This window comes from Athene noctua, chromosome 21 (assembly GCF_965140245.1).
Source record: "Athene noctua chromosome 21, bAthNoc1.hap1.1, whole genome shotgun sequence".
NCBI classification, from domain to species: Eukaryota; Metazoa; Chordata; class Aves; order Strigiformes; family Strigidae; genus Athene; species Athene noctua.
Genome location: NC_134057.1, coordinates 3,939,430 through 3,955,679, shown reverse-complemented (window position 1 = coordinate 3,955,679; position 16,250 = coordinate 3,939,430). Strand labels below are relative to the sequence as shown.

Sequence of the window (16,250 nt, the reverse complement as noted above, 5' to 3'; positions counted from 1 at the left end):
GCCCGGGGGTGGGGCGGCGGCATGGCGGCGGCGGGCCGGCGGCGGGAGGCGGCGGCGCGGCGGGGCTGAGGATGATCTCGCGATACGCGCGGCAGCCGGTGCCCCCCGCCGCTCTGGAGAGGTGAGTCGCCGCCGCCCGTTCCCCGCCGCTCCCCGGGCCTGCCGTCCCGGTTGCCGCCGCCGCCCCGGCCGGGCCCCCGCTCCCGGGCCTGCCCGCCCGCAGAGCGGGCCCGGAGCCGCGGGCCGGCGCTGGGCGCAGCCGGCCCGGGGGGGGCGGGCGTAACGGGGAGGTGAGCGGGGCCGGGCCGGCGGGGCGGGGGCCCGGGCCGCGGCCTGAGGGGGCGCGTTTACCCCGGCCCTGCGCAGGGAGGGCGCCTCGCCGGGAACAGCCCAGTGGGAGCGGAGGGATGACATCCCTGCGTTTGTCTGATTCTTTGATTCAAGAGGCAGCTGACGAGTAGCTGCGCTTTTTTTTTTTTTTTTTTTTTTTTTAAGGGGGTGGGGGGGAAGTGGAGACGGGGGCAAGAGGTTTGAACAAATACCTCAGTTTTGGTAGTTGCTTTGATGCAGTCTTGTTTATATTTAATTCTGTAGGCTTTTCTGAACAGCAGAGATGACAGGAGAGCTTCTTCACTGAAGGCTCTTTCAGCCGGTACTTGGGAAAGGACTTCTGTTCCTGCGTTGATACTTCACTGTCCCCCAACTGCTGTGACTTTTCTTGTCCTTTCCTAGATATCTAAACTTTGACAAAACAAAAAACTAGCAAACATCATTTCTCCTAACTTGCCTGTGCGTAGTTTGGTGGCTACTCTTGTTCTATTTGATTACAAGTCTCCTACAGGGATAATGATGTATCTGCTTTTAGAGAGCTGTAGCCCAATTCCCAACAATATTTTAAGTCTGAAATAAGATACTGGTTTCTAAGCAAAGACCTTTAACTCCCTGTTTAGTCTAGAGTTAGTTTTGATACCTCAATTCTAAAGCTTCCCTAACAGGAATTAGCCTTCTAATAATAATAATAAATGAGGTCTGGTATGCAAACTATTGCATTCCTTGAAAAGCGGGGAAGAAACTTGTAAAGTTTGGGACCTCTGTAGTTGTTTATTTTTATAAGTAATGTCAAGTTCCGCGTCTTGTTTTAGCCAAGGACTTCCAAAACATGCCTTGCGGCATCACCCACTGCCGGAGCCAGGGGCTGAGGTGTGCCCAGCCACACCCACGGCTGAAAACCACGGCGAGATCTCAAGGTACTGTCATAACTTAACGTGAATCCTTTTCTGGAGACAATGGCAACACGAGGCACCTTTGCCTTCAGTTATCTTTACGGAAGTAATACGGTTGGCAGGCTTGGGCTTTATCTCAGATCTGTATCGTTTCAGAACATGTCCTTCCAATTTTGGAAATAATAAGAAGTGTGAAGCTGTGTTCTGTTCCCAGCTTGCAGATAGCTCGGGTCATCTAATTTTACAGCAGAAACAGGAGGAGAAAAGATAAAAATAATTCCTGAGTAGTATAGAACCGGAACTAGAAGTAGCCTGCAGCTTAAATGAGATAATTTTTTGAAAATCTGTGTTTTGCTTGACCTCTAGACTTCCTATGTCATTGAGATTATTAGGAGTTACAGTTGTTATAATTATTTGTGTACTATGGGTTCTGCTTAAATGCCCCTGAAGTAAATATTTACTCTATGAAAACATGAAAATTCTATCATTGCTAAGACCTTTACTGATCTATCAGTGCTTTTTTTTTTTTTTTTTTGTACAGAAAGAAAATTTTATTCCCCACTGTTTGTCATTGCATATTGTTGGGGTTTTTGTCTTCTTTTTTTTTTTTTCCCTCAACATGTGTATTTCAGGGAGTCTGAAATCTGGAAGGAATCAGATTACCCCTCTGTTACTCCAGCTGATCATGGGAATTCATGGTCTGCTAGTCAGAGTTACGCCGACACCTCCACCGAAGACAGCTCTGTCTTCTCCTGGGGCTATGATGTGAGTAGAACATAATCATCCAAGCCAAATGTAGCACAGTGGCTAGAAAGACCTTTTGAAATAACATTGCAGATACATTTCGAGATAAAAATAAGGATTGGATCTGTCAGTAAATCAGGGTAGCAATTATAGAAAGAACATCTTTTTTACCTCTTCCTCATCTTTCCTTTCAGTTCAAAATATATTAGGCTCATATTATTCAATTAATACTCTGTATTTCCATCTAAAACTTTGGAAATGAAAATAATGTCTCTGTACAGCATAATAAATGCTGTTATTGTGGAATCCCAAATGTGAGTGTGAGTTTATCAAACTTCGGCATACTTGTACATACTTGTACTTTCTCAAAATATAGTAAGCCCCTAAAACATTATTTTCATGTAGAAGGATTTGTTTTATTCCCTGTCTGCCACAACAAAGTGTGTTATTGCTTTCTGTGAGGTGAGATGGAACTGTTTAAACTACCCAAGACCTGACCCCCTTTTCTAGCTACATGAGAACACGTAACAAAGATCCTGAACATCGTTCACTTTCACAGTGTTCTACAGCAGTCTGCGTTGCTTTTTGTGTTGCTCTTGTCCATTGACATTGCAAGCAACAAATTTTGTATTTTATTAAAATGTTGCTGAATTTTATCCTTCCTGTTCTGATTTCTTGTATGTAAATTACTATGTCTTTAACTTAATACAGATTATTTCAAAGTGTTTGAATAGTTTTTCTGTTGTGTCAGTGTGAGCTTTTTATGTAGGTACCATCAATCTTAACAGCAGTCTCCATCATCTCTGGGGGAAAATTATTTAAAGTTAAGAACTTTCTATGCAAAAGACATAGAACTGTTCAAATCAGTCCAGCTAAGCTTTAAACAAGTAGTCATCTTTTTCAATTATGAAAAAATTCAATTATAAAAAACCCTCTGAATGCTATTCACTAGGTACTTTTTGGATAATTTTTCTTTCTAGGAATTTGATAAAGCTGCCACGCAACAAGTTCAGCAGATGTTCAGACAAATTGATGAGCTTCTCTATGAGCAGAAAGAGAACGTGCATGTTGAGGGACTGCGGGAAGAATGCAACCAGTGGACATCCAACTTTCCTCATCTCAGGTCTTTCATTAACAGACTAATGCTAGTACCATCACAGAGCTATGAAAGGGTAGGGATGGAAACAGCTGCTTTTAAAACAGTGTTGGCAGGGTGGTTTTCTGCAATTATGTACGAGAGAGACGATCGCCCTGGTAGTCTGCCTGCCATTGTCATTAATAAACGTTCTGCTATCTCAAGTTTGGTTTGGGGGTTTATTGCTATTATTATATTATTGCTTTTGTTATTGCTACATTATTGCTATTTCCAACTGATTTGGCCTTAATATAGCAAAATTCTCTTAGAAAAGTTGTATTGTAGAGCTAGAAGCCAGGTGCTTAAAATAATACAAAAATCCTCCTACCCTAGTTCAGCAGTCCTTGTGCTGTCTGGAAACCTAAAGCTTTGTTACACGAACAGTTTTGTCCATATTCAAGTGTCTTACAATAAGCAGAGCATAAAAAAGCAAAATTTTCTTAATGTATTTACCTGACTCGAAGCAATCTGTACTAGGGAAGACAACTGAAACCACATTTAACTATCACTAAGAGAACCACGTAGCTTCCCAATAGAAATTATAGGATTTGCTGCTGTGTGTTCTTACACACTTCAATAATCTTTAATTGCAATGTTTTCTGATTTATTTATCCTTTGCTTTTGCCATGGCAGGGTTGTGGGGAAGCAGATAGTGATCCCCACAGATGAAGGGTACGGATGGTATTCAAGTTCACCTTCTGGCCGTTTAGGTTCCTCAGATGTAAGTTCACCACAAGAAAAAGATTCTAATGAGTAAGTACCAGCGGTTAACCCAGAGCATACCAAGGTGGGAAGGTAGTTTTGTTCTCAGTGGACTGCAGCAATAGGCTTCTTGAAATGTGAAGCCTAACTCCTTTCTGTTAGGCTGAGTTTCAAACACAGCATGCTTTTTTTTTTTTTTCTTTTTAACAAAAAGTAGTTCATTCAGAATAGCAAGGCTGCATAGTGGTGCTTGTTGCTAACAACAGTAAACTGGTCAGTAAATAGAAATACCTCTGCTGCTGCTAAATTCTTAAGAATATGTATGTATTGTAGCTGGTTTCATTGTTAATCATCTATTAAATTTGTATAGAACTTCAAAATTACAAAGCACTACATTAGTACTACTTTTATTATTTAGCAATTTAGAATGGTTTTTAATTAGCTTTGAATTTTTTTCTGAAGTTTCAAGTTCCTTAGCCAGAATTTAAAATATCCAAACCGAAAGAGTTTATACTGTAACACATAATTTGTTGGCCTCCCTGCTGCTTTGCCTTAACTACCATGTTGTCTCTCAGTTCACCAAATGCTGCTATTTGCCGTGGAATAACAACTTACTTTCATTTCTGCTTTCTGAAAACTGTCACCTGTTCAGATTTAGTGTTTTTGGCAAGAAGGTACCTCTTTCAGTTACCCCCATTCACAAAAAGGCTGACCGTTCCAAGTCTCCGACCTTGTGTTCTCCAGAGAGCGAAGAAGGTGAAGATGGAGTCATTGTCTCTGAAGGCGTCATGGAGGAGTATTTAGCATTTGACTGCAGAGATGTGTAGGTATTGAATATTAAGATAGCAGCTAGTACCAGTGTCCTGGAATTCCTCCTGTTAAGATGCATATATTTGGTTTTGATGTTAGTCAGTGAAGTATTTGATTAATTTTATTTTTTTTTATATATATCTTTCCTCTAGAGAACTTTCAAAAGCCTGAGGTCACTAGGGCACTGGAATTTCTCTCAATCCATTTCCAAGAACAATTTATTTTGCTAAATTATTTTTCTCATTTTTTTGTAATTTTTCCTCCTAGCCATTTTTGTGCCTGGTTTAAATAGTTAATTCTGTCATAACTAAGAGCTTGCTAGGTATTGGCATACTTAAGAAAACTTATTTAAATGCCATTTATTTTTTATACTAAGTCAAATTCATTGATTTTTGTTATGCACTAGCAGTGTGCTGCTTTGATTTTTCTACTGGCATTTTGGGTGGAATTGTACCTTTCCAGATTCTCAGTGGTAATTTAAAAATTAGAGTGGATTCGGTGCTTGCAAGAAATAATTACCACTATTTTTATCTTAAGAAGAAAGGATTAAGGGTGGCATAAAGAGGATTCTTTTTGCCCCTTTACTTTATTCAGCCCAACAATATGAACATATGGTCTGGGTAGGGACTCTGGATGGTACTGTCAGTCCCTAACAGCTTAATTGGTTTTAATAAATAAAGCCATTTAGCTGTATGGACCATGAGATTCAAATTGGTAGGTGGCTTGCTTTGGACATGCCAGAGAGACACTGCTGCTGGAGCGAACAGTATTGCTGTCTGTAAAACAATGGTAGAGGATTAGAGCTTTTTCCAGTGGTATCGCCTTTTTTTCCAAGGAATGTAGCTTTTTGATGTTAAGTACTAATTCAGGGAGCAGATGTGAAAGCCCCAGTAAATGTGCTTGCATCAGTATTATTTTCTCCCTTCTATAAAGTTTCTTTTGGCAGAGGAACACAAACTTTTTCGAGCAGTTGTCTTCCAGGGTTCACACTTGAGAATACCTCTTGCGTTGTGGAAGAGTCTGCAGCAAAGGCCACTTGCTGTCATGGATAATGTTTTTTCTTCCCTCTCACTGATTACCTCTAATGGTCTAAAACTGAACGAAGCCTGTGCCCTGAACACATCCTGGCTGTTAGAGCAGCACGCTGAGAGTGGCTTTAAGCAGTCATGAGCAGTAACATTCCTCTCTCTCACCTTCAGAATCCTGTGGTGACATTAGATACAGAGCCTCACAATGTAATGTACAGATATCACTGTAACTATTAATATTTATTTTTAAATGGAACTTTGATCTTGGTAAACTATTTATTATTAATGAAATACCATTTATAGTCATTCTGTGTGGGGAAACCAAGGTGTGCAGTAATAAGGTGATTGTCTCAGTTATTTCTCATTTAGGTCAGTGGTAGATTCTGGAAGAAATATAAAAGTTCAAGTGCCCAATGTACAGAAGCTTGCTGCTTTCAGTATTACACTGTTACTTGAGATTGCCGTTTATTAAACTACCAGCTCTCAGAAAATAATACTGTGTGATAAATACAAAACTTCTGAAATAATGTCTTCAAGCTATTCAATCAGCTGCCTTGACCTATTTCAGTTTAACAGAAAACAGAACAGAAATGCAGCCTTATCTGATGTCTTAATCCTATTAAATAAATGCAACAAAATATGGGAGAGAAAGAAACTGTCTTTGTGGTACAGCTAATGTTTACATTTTTACAGGGAGGAGGAGTTGCATGAGAGGAAAATGGGACTGTCCTGTGGTAGTCGGAAATTGGGGTTTCCTCCCATCTCTCCATATTCCTGCATGAAGGATTCTGTGCTCACATTTGTGTTTGATGATGTGTGGAGTGAAGTCCTAGGCTGCATGGAAGAATTAATCTGCAGGCACTGGGAAGGGTCAGCCTCTGGTAAGGGTCACAGTTAAAATGAAGATTCAGAGGGGTCTTCAGTTACTTAGTTTTGCAAGGATGCAGTGAGAGAGATGTATTTGGGAGTAATCTCTTCAGGGGGGAAATGAACGGTTATTTTGCTAACAGTTTGAGATGTGCCCTCAGAAGATTTAATAGGGCTTAGCATCTAAGGAGACTCTCTTTAAAAAATGTGGATTCATAACACTGTCCACAGCTAGCAATGCCAATAGTCTGTATTTACAGGAATTCTCTGTTGCTTTGCACAGATGATGAGAAAAACATCATAACAGTAGAAACAATCAGGGCAGATGCTGGAAGCCCTTTGCAGTTTGATCCTCTGCCAGTGCTGTTACCTCGTGTGCCACCAACTAAAATGCCCCCAGTCACATCAGATCTGGTAAGTATTTTTAGCCAGTGGGTTTGTGTAGGGACAAATCAATAGAGTGGTACCCAAGCAAACAGATTCGAGTGTGTCAGGGGACTGTTTAGATACATAACTAGTTTGGATTTTGTCCGAATGCTGACTGTCCTTTCTAACATTTAAGTTCTGTTCTCAGTTGTGAGTTTTAATTCCTACTTTTCTCTTCAAAACTTAGTATTTGATGTATGTATTGGACAACCACGTGGTGACTGTTGAATGATGTAGTTCTTTCTACATTTCAATAATGTTGGAACTAAATTGTGAGATCGAGGATTGTGTGTGTGAGATCCTGTTCTCACTGGCTTATCTACAGTGAACTCCTCAGGCAATAGAGGACCAGTCTCAGTGCAGCTGTAAAACAGGTTTTTCCAAGACACTGAATTTGACTGTATAATCTGCTTTAGATGATCTGCTCCTGGTGTGGTGAGCACCAGAGTGTTACCTGTTTATTCCATTTTAATTCAACTCTTTCCTTATTCTTTCTTTTTATTTTTCTCCTTTATTTCTATCCCTGCCTGTTCCTTGTGTTCCCGTTACTGTATGTGTAGTGTCCAAAACCCAGATGTGGCCGCAAAAGCAAAAAGAGGAGAAAACCACCTCAAGTATGTATGCTGGAGAGCTTACAGCTCTGTTTTTTTCTATTTGCTGTCATTATGGGGGGTGGAATCTGATGTTTTTCCAGATCAGTCTGTATTCCAGGAAAGGAGTTTACCGTTCTGCTCTTGCGATAAAATGTCAACATACCCTGAAAATTAGTTTTGTAAAGCTTCCAATTATAGCCATTGGTGGAAGGACTTGCCATGCAAATGAGAAGCCCTGTTGGAAAATATGTAGTATACCCAGCATGGTAGGGTGCATTGTCTAAGCACTACCCTTTGCAAGAAAAATGGAATGGTAAGGTGCCTGTCCTAGATGGGGAAATAACTGAGTATATATCTGAATGTCATGGAAGAAATTAATTTATTTCCTCCAAAATTGTTTACAAGGACAAAATCTGTAAATATGTGTGTATGTCTCTGCCAAGCAGTAATTATTTTTTTTAACTTTCAGGTAAGTCTCTCTCAAGGGTCAAGTAGTGGCTCTCAACGTAATCTGAATGGCTTGATGGCAATACATGGGATCCAGTTGCAGCAAAGGAATCTGCCTGTAATGGAGAAAACACTGTAAGAACTATAGATCATCTGTTGTAGAGTAGAGCGTTTTCACGGTGAGAGGGATTGAACCCAAAACATTGTGAGATAACTTTCTGTGCTGGAAAGCGATTCTCAATTGTTTTCCTGCTTGTTTATTTGTCCTCTATGAAAGACTGTACTTCTAGTATAAGTTTTCTGTTTGTTTGCTGCTGGTTTACCAGTTAGTGAAGAGCTGTGGCAGTACTGTTGGCACTAACTGACATCCTGAAAAGAGATGAAGCTCAGAATGGGCTGGAGAAACCGATTTGCTCAGTTGCTAGAAGTGGGCTTGTGTTCGATCTATGTGTTAGGCTATGGGTGAGAAAACCGGTGTTTACAGGATGGGCTTTTTTTAATCTGTTCTGTGATTTATACTGGAATCTTCAATCAGAAAGTTCATAGTTGAGTTTAAAAAATAGATAGGCTTTTTTTCCATCCCCTATTCTTTTCTAATTTGGCTATAAGTGACTGTAGTTATGTAAAAAAATGAAAACACATCATCTCTATCCACACATACTATTATTAATGTCACGTGTAGATGAGTCCCTTGGTAACAGGGTAGTTATCAGTCATGCTGACCATCTCTCTTCTGGTTTTGTTAGGGACCTGGATGACAAAGGCTCCAGTTCCATCCTCTCTACCAGGGCGGGGCCAGATCGCCCTCTGGAGCTCAGCGCGTCGTCCCTGCCCCGCTCCAGCAGGAGGCGAAACCCGCCGCCGCGGACGCTGCATCCCATCAGCACCAGCCGCTCCCACACCGGCACCCCGGGCTCTCTGGACGATGTCTTCAGGGGAGCTCGATTGTATGTTTCAAAACCAGTTTCTCACTGCAAATTACCACCTTTAGAGAACCCAGGTTATACAGAAAGCGTTCGTTTGAATTGAAAGAACATGAATTGTTTGATTAAAGAAATTAACCACCCACTAAAGCACAATCTCCCCTGAGAAAGCTGAGTTGCTAAAGCTGATGTTTACGGTGCTACAAGCTGTGATTCAGCGAATCACACACGTATTTAGGTAGTTTTGCACACTGTAGACCTCAGTCTGCCCAGTACAGGCAAAGCAAATACCACCCTCTCTTTCTTGACATCAGCTTGCTTTTTCTGTCGCTTATTTTCAAGATGAACTTAAAAGTCTACAGTTTTCAGAGGCCAGAGTGCCTGATGCTATCCCAGCCCGGGCTGGGCTATAAAGATCTCAATTTAGATCAGTTATCTGACTGACCGAAGGACTCGTAATGAACTCGGCGAACTCTCAATCACATCTAGAATATCTTACTTTTGTTTGGCATAATGATCTGCCTGAATGTAGTCATTTAAGGGCAGGGGGTTTAATATGCTTCTGTATTCCACGTGTGTTGTAAATTGACAGTTTCCTTTTAGTTTTGCAGTTTAACTATGAACTTACCCAGCCTGTTACTGTTTGTCATGTGCTGCTTAGAGACTTGTTCCTTGTCCCCTCACAACTGATGTTTCTACTTTCATTATTTCATGCTTCTGTTCCCTTTCCTCAGGCTTCAATCAATCTAACAATTATTAACGTATCCCCTTTATTATCATATATGTTTTAATGTCTGCAGAGCATCCTTCCCTCAGCTCCAGATGTGTATAGAGCTATGGCCTCTTGATCATTTCTAGCACTTCTCAGACATACAGTAATACACAGACACCTTTCAGATGAAAAGGCTGTATTTAGAAAATTGAATGCTTATCTTGTTACATTCCTCCTGTGACTAATGCTTAATTAATTTTGTATTTTGTGCAGTTAGATTGGTTTAGCTCCCTTTAGAAGGCTTCTAAAAGCATCTTGCACCTGTTCCTTCAAATACTTAAACAAAATATGGAGCAGGTAGAAGCCTTGTTTTACTCCCAGATGTTTTATTTGACACATGTAAAAAGAGCTATGCTGTCCATTTGGATTATGGAACTTTTTTTACTTGCTCTGCTTAAAATATGGCCTGCTGTTTTCTAGGCTCGCTGCTTGTCTTTGTTTGCTAGGCTGAAGTTAGCAGTAAGCAGTGCTTCATCCTGAAGTATAGGAACAGAGAGCAGAAAGTACTGCCCTGTCTGGGAACGGGCAGACAAGATTCTACCCCTGTGTGGTGGCTGCCCATGAAGACCCCTTTAGGTACACACCCCACTCTAGGGACCAGCTGCCCAGCACACTCCTTCAGAGTGCCTGGATGAGGGGCATTCCAGGACTTCTGCTGGGTGCTCCTCAGAGTCACTTTGCCTGTATGCTTAATATGGAGCATTATGAAAACCTGAAGTTTGTGTCAACGTATTAAAAAGATTTCTGCCAAACTTCACCCGCTGCAGAAGTCCTCTTTTAAATCTAGTCTCTGATAGTCAGCCCTAACACCAGCATCTTGTAGCAGAACTCTGCAACCGTTGCTTAGTTTTGTCTGCATAATGCCCAACTGACAATATTGTGTTTCCACAACATCAAACGTATAAACTGCATGATTTTTCTGTTCTTATTGGTGTATTTCAGTCCGACTGCTCATGAGCAGCTGAGCTCACCCTCCCCACTGCTGCTAAGCCGAAATAACCTCCTACCACCTATTACCAGCACCGTGGCGGAGCACGCCAGCACTGCGGGATCCCAGAGGCAAACGGTAATTGGCACAAGGGTTTTACTATGGGATAGTCTAAAATTGTAATCGCTGCTGATCAAATTACCAGGCCCGTCTGTTTGTTTTCTTGCAAGTAACAGCAGCTGAAATAGATGCATAAAAATGCTGCATCAGTTTTGACCAACAGCCTAGACTTGAATGCTTTAATTCCAGTTAATTCCAGAAGTTTTTTCCTCCCCCTAAGTAATGTGGAACGATCACCCTGGAAATTAGCTTTAATTCCATGGCTGATTATTTTACATGTACTGCTGCAATAAGAAAAAGTCGTAACTGTTACTCTTTTATGCAGAAATCTCAAGGGAACTCAAGCCGAGCTCACAGTGTAACAGCACATGAAGATGCCCACCAGCTACGGGAGCAGCTTTTCTTACCTGATCGTTTCTCCAGGTCTAACACAACCAGCACATTCTTGGTAAAGCACGGCAAATTATACCAAGTCATCCTTAATTCCTCAGTAGGGTGCTTTAGACAATGTGGGTAAACATTTCTCAAGAACCAAGTGTCTCAGCTGATCCGTGCCAGGGAGTTCACCAGGTTGCCATCCTCAAGGGGAGGGTGCTTTGAAGTTTTGCACAGACATCAGACAGTTCCTGCAGCTGTGTTCAGAAACACGAGGGAGGGATTGTCTTCACTGCTTTCTTGCACAAGTTTGCTGTACTATTAATGTCAGTCTTTCAGTATCAAATGCTCTTGGCTTAATTTACTGAAATACCTACACTACTGCTATCTTGTCCTGTCTAACAAAGTATTTTTATCTAAGCTTCAAAAGCTTTAACAATAGTTTTTAAATAGCTGCTCGTTTGGTTTCTGTGTAACTTCAACATCCTTGATTTAGCAGTTGATCTTACAAGCTTTTTAAAATCTGTTTTGAAACAACAGTTTCCAGAAGCAGTGAGAATACCTTTAACTGGCCCAGTGATCATTCTGAGTAGGAGTGTTATAAAAGTCTATTTTCTACTCTGTAACAGTTGAACTTTAGATTGATTTAACCCTCCTTAAACTCATAAAAGTTCTACTTAGACCTGTACAACATTTTACAGATTACAAAATATGTATGTTTAAGTAGTCTGTATTCTAATCTTGATGTTTAGAATTTCTTGTGCAAAGATAAATAACCTGAACTGTCTTTTCAGCCAGATCCACAGCACCGCCGTTCTTGCACAGTTATTGATTATAGTAACCAATCTTGGACAAGCAGAGGATCAACAGGTTCAGGTATGCTCGTGCATCACAGAATTTAGTGAGATTACACAAAAGCTAGGCTTTGGGATGGGTTTCCTACATAGATAATTACAGTGAGGAGGTTTTTCAGAGCTCTGTTTTGTGTTTTAAACTTTTCATTATACCAGCTTTATACTTGCATATAGAGTATATTTGGGTATGGTGGTTTGGGTTTTTTTATTACCACCTAGTATTTTAAATCATTCAAGGAAGCTTAATGTAATCAGTGCCAGTGCTTCTCATGTCAAAGTTAAGAGCAGACGTTGCCAATTTAAACAGGGACTAGCAACAACTATTTTCTGTCCAAGGATTTTTCTTCTGCTTGGCTACATAACTGAAAGAAATCCTATTATGTCCAAAAGAAACTTATTTGCACTGTAGCTGGAGGAGACTGTAGTAAATCTTAAAATTGCACTCGATCAACTCAAAGAATGTTTTAAAACCAGTAACTGTACCAGTGCAATTCACGTGCGTACTCTGAAATCAAAATATGCTTGTAGTAATTTGTTACAATTGGATGAACTTTCTGGAGTTACTTAGCATAACCTTAAATGAATCTCGTCTAAAATTACTTACTTTTAATTGATCAAAGTACCAAGGCAGCAGGAAGGCATTTTTTGGGTGAATGTAATGCATAGTCTTCCCTTATTTTCCCTTCCTTCACTGCAAAGTCATATCCTTCAATAGCTTATGGTTAATACACTTTGAAAATAGTCATTGTATGTGCTTCAGAATAGCTACGCTGTCATGACCAGGGTTGTGGGTCTTTTTCAATAGTAGGAAGCTACAAGACTAAGTTGCATGTGTGTACACCAGTGTTACATTGACCAACGAACCTTACTTATTTCAACTTGACCTGCAGAGACGTAGGCTTTTCACCTCACGGCACACCCAAGGTCTAGTCTAGTCAGTTGAAAAGCACTTTGTGCAGAGATTATGGTAGAACAAAAGTTAACTTCTGTGCCCTGGAGTGGCTTTCCTGAGTGCCATTTTTATAACTCTCACCTGAGGTCACCTTGAGCACTCCCTCTTAACTTTGCATTGATGCCAAGTGTCACCTCCCCCCGAAGGGCTGGCACGGAGCAGGGAATTCGATGCACTTTCTGAAAACCAGGTCTGTCAAGACAAGTGACACTGGATTCCTTTCATCGCAGTGTTTTGGGATTCTTTATGGAACTGTCAGCACTTCCCACGTAAAAATATCCTCACATAGGATTGAAGCTGCAGAAGTTAATGAAAGCTGTGAAAGTGAAGGCAGCAAGTCCGTGGGTGATTAGTAGAGGACAGGAGGGGTCTTTTAGCTTGTTTAACAGCTGGATGGCCTACTGCCACTAACAGGAGTGGTACAAGAGGCAACTTGACTTTAACAAAGGCACTAAAGTGAGTTGTTTTTAAACAAGAAAGGAGTGGTTCCTACTGAAATTAAATACCTGCTCCCCCACACCACTGTCTTTAAATGCAAGCCAAGTTTTATGACTGCTGAAATCAGCAGAACTTTGTAGACCTGAACGCTTCATGAAATATCAAGGAATACAGTAGTTGCCTGCAATGCAGCAACTATGAGAACGGAAGTTTGCCCCTTTTGGAAGGCCAGTCACTGGTCTCAAACTTGCAAGTGTTATACATAATGCCATTGATAGCGACATATTAGAATAAACCCCAAAAACAACAAAAAAAAGCATTTTAGTTTTAAGCTAAAGGAGATGCGTTTGGTATTTAGTTGTAATACCTTTCAGAAGTCTTAAAGCTGTACATGATCTCTGTTTATTAGGTCTTCAGCTGCACGGTTCTCTGAAAGCCCACAGTCGAAGCGGATCAGTCACAAAAAGCAAACAGGGGCTCTGAACGTGCCATGAGGAAGTGTCCATCCATCTCCGGAGTCAGGAACCGCCCTTCACTCTCAGCAATGTCAACACTGTTTACAGAGTTTTCAAACACCCTTCCTTATCAAGTTATTTTTATAGAAATCTAAGCAGCAGCTGCCAAAGATCAGAAGGAGTGTACTTAAAACATTCCATTTTCTACCAGTAGAAGTTACACTCCAGTGGAAGGGTGAATATACTCCAGTGAGCAGTAAAGCCTAACTGCTAGAAAACATAGCTAGTGCTCTCAGTCACTGCTGTTTTCCCATTACTGGCTCATGTTGTGATAGGCAGGTACTGCAGAACCTGCCGATTTTTCTGTTAGCTCTACAGAAGATTAACCAGGTTTTCCATAACAGTAGTAATTTTAATTTTAGAAGCTGTATTTATATGTTTAAAGCAATATTATACTATCAATCAAAAGCAAGCACTACACAATACTGCTTCTACAACTCCATTTAGACAAGTTATGAATCCTGTAATAATTGCAGAATATTTTTACAGTTACAAATAAGGTAGCAAAGAATTGATGGCTTCAAGGGTAGCACACTAGTGACTCTTCCTGTGTTACATACTTAAACCTCTTCCTCAGTGACTGAAGACGGTCTGAGAGGGGAAAAAGGACTCTTACTGCATGTAGTTTGAGACAGCATTCAAAGAAAGTACACTGTCTTCCTGGTGAGATATTTTATGGTAATTTCACAAAATAAGACAGTCTCCCTAAAATTACCTGCAATTATACAAGATTTCTGCACTCTGCTGTGAAGTTCCGCAGCCCTCAGATGCAACGTAGCTTTTAGATGTTTTCTGCACCGAGACAGATGTACCAGCAGTGTTGCCTGTAGTTGCCCCTGTGGCTCCAGATAAGACAAAAACATAAAATATATTCTCAAAATAAGTGCTTAGTTGAAGGTCTTACTCCCGAAACAGTAAACACCAGACAACAAGTGAGTGTAAAGACAGAGTGAGGATAACCACCTACTGTATATTAACAGTTAGGACACTACATGAAAACAGTCGGTCCTTCATAATCCAGTTAAAGAGCACGTTCTTCTAAATCGCCTTATTAATAATTTTCAAATTACAATTTGTAATAGAAAAAACTTGCCAGTATTCTTAAAGTGGCTCCTACTTCCCCACTCTTAAGTTACGCCATCTATCACATGTTAGAACAGCTAATAGTTTTTAATCAGTATTGAAGTTCTTGAGTCCAGTTGATCCAAGCTTGCTCTAATCAAAAAGAAAGGAAAAGAAGGCAAAGCAGCACTGTCCAAATGTAACTGGGTTAGCTTTCCTTTGCATTTCGGGGGGGGTGGGAACTCTGATCTCAATCTAAATCTCTTAAGTTTGCATAGAGATAAACTGATGCTAAAGAGAGGCCTCTATTCACTGACACCATTTCTTTTAACAGCTAAGACTACTGGAACACTGTACAGTGTGGTATTTAGTTATCTCAAGCTAACTGGAGATAAGCATCCCCTTTGTATCAGTGCCATTCCTCAGGGACCAAGTTTGTTTTCTGTAGCCCTAGTGCATAAGAGTTACAAAAATAAACAAATAAACTTGAATAGACTTCTAGTAACGTAATGTTGTATTTTTTAGCCAAGAGTTGGTGTGTTAAAAAAGTGAAAGCAGTTTCATCAGAAGATAACTTCTGGTTTCTGTATAAACGTTTGACACCAAAGACTTCTCCTGGACTGTTAGGTATCTATTTTGTGTAGTAAAAGTAACGTTCCAGTCCTGTGTTGTGCAACGTAAGGATATGTTGTACGCTCAGAGTCTTTTTGAAAGCGGCCAAGTAAACAGGGACAGAGTTACCATCTACCTCTGGCTTCCCCCCAGGAAGCTCTGTTAGTCAGTTCCTGGATGCTATCACTGAAGCAATGAGGACCTTCAACTCAAAAGTAAATGTCACCGTGTGGCTCATAAGCCTTTGCAAAGTGGTCCACAGAATAAAGCCAGCCTCATTCCTCCGAGCTAAGGCGAGCTGAAAATGAGTTACTCCTCAAATTCCTACCCCTGCACACCATGTCAAGCGGTTTAAAAACAGCTGATGTATTTGCACATCTTACTGCAGTAAGTCACTTCCAAAAGAACCCAAGTGTTGAGAAGCATAACGAAGTAGCTAATTGCTAGGGCCCTGTAGACTTGACTGCAGTGCTACGAAATAAGAAGCTGAGCTTTGGAACTCCTTGTCATGGGACATCATGAACCCTAGAAATACAGAACCGACTCTGTTCCGTGGATTTTTAGCTTTATTACGTCACTTCAGTGCGTTATGAGAATTTCTGCACCGTGACATACATGCTGCAGTCTCCTGTTCTTCCTCAGGCCATCAAAGACCAAACACCATGTGGCACAGTATCACCTGATTTTCAGCTGCTGTATTACCTAAGTCAGTGAGAAAAGTCAA

At 40.8% G+C, this 16,250-nt stretch overlaps 1 protein-coding gene across 1 annotated transcript; it reads left to right on the top strand.

Moving 5' to 3' along the window:
- Nucleotides 1-14: 14 nt before the first annotated feature.
- Nucleotides 15-16,175, top strand: FAM149B1 (family with sequence similarity 149 member B1). Its single transcript, XM_074924315.1, has 15 exons — nt 15-121; nt 1,143-1,247; nt 1,856-1,988; nt 2,948-3,090; nt 3,736-3,855; nt 4,457-4,627; nt 6,336-6,523; nt 6,793-6,923; nt 7,496-7,549; nt 7,998-8,110; nt 8,722-8,922; nt 10,613-10,736; nt 11,044-11,166; nt 11,888-11,969; nt 13,747-16,175. The coding sequence occupies exons 1-15, from the start codon at nt 72-74 to the stop codon at nt 13,818-13,820; spliced, it is 1,812 nt and encodes a 603-aa protein (XP_074780416.1). The 5' UTR covers nt 15-71; the 3' UTR covers nt 13,821-16,175.
- The last annotated feature ends 75 nt before the right edge of the window (nt 16,176-16,250 follow it).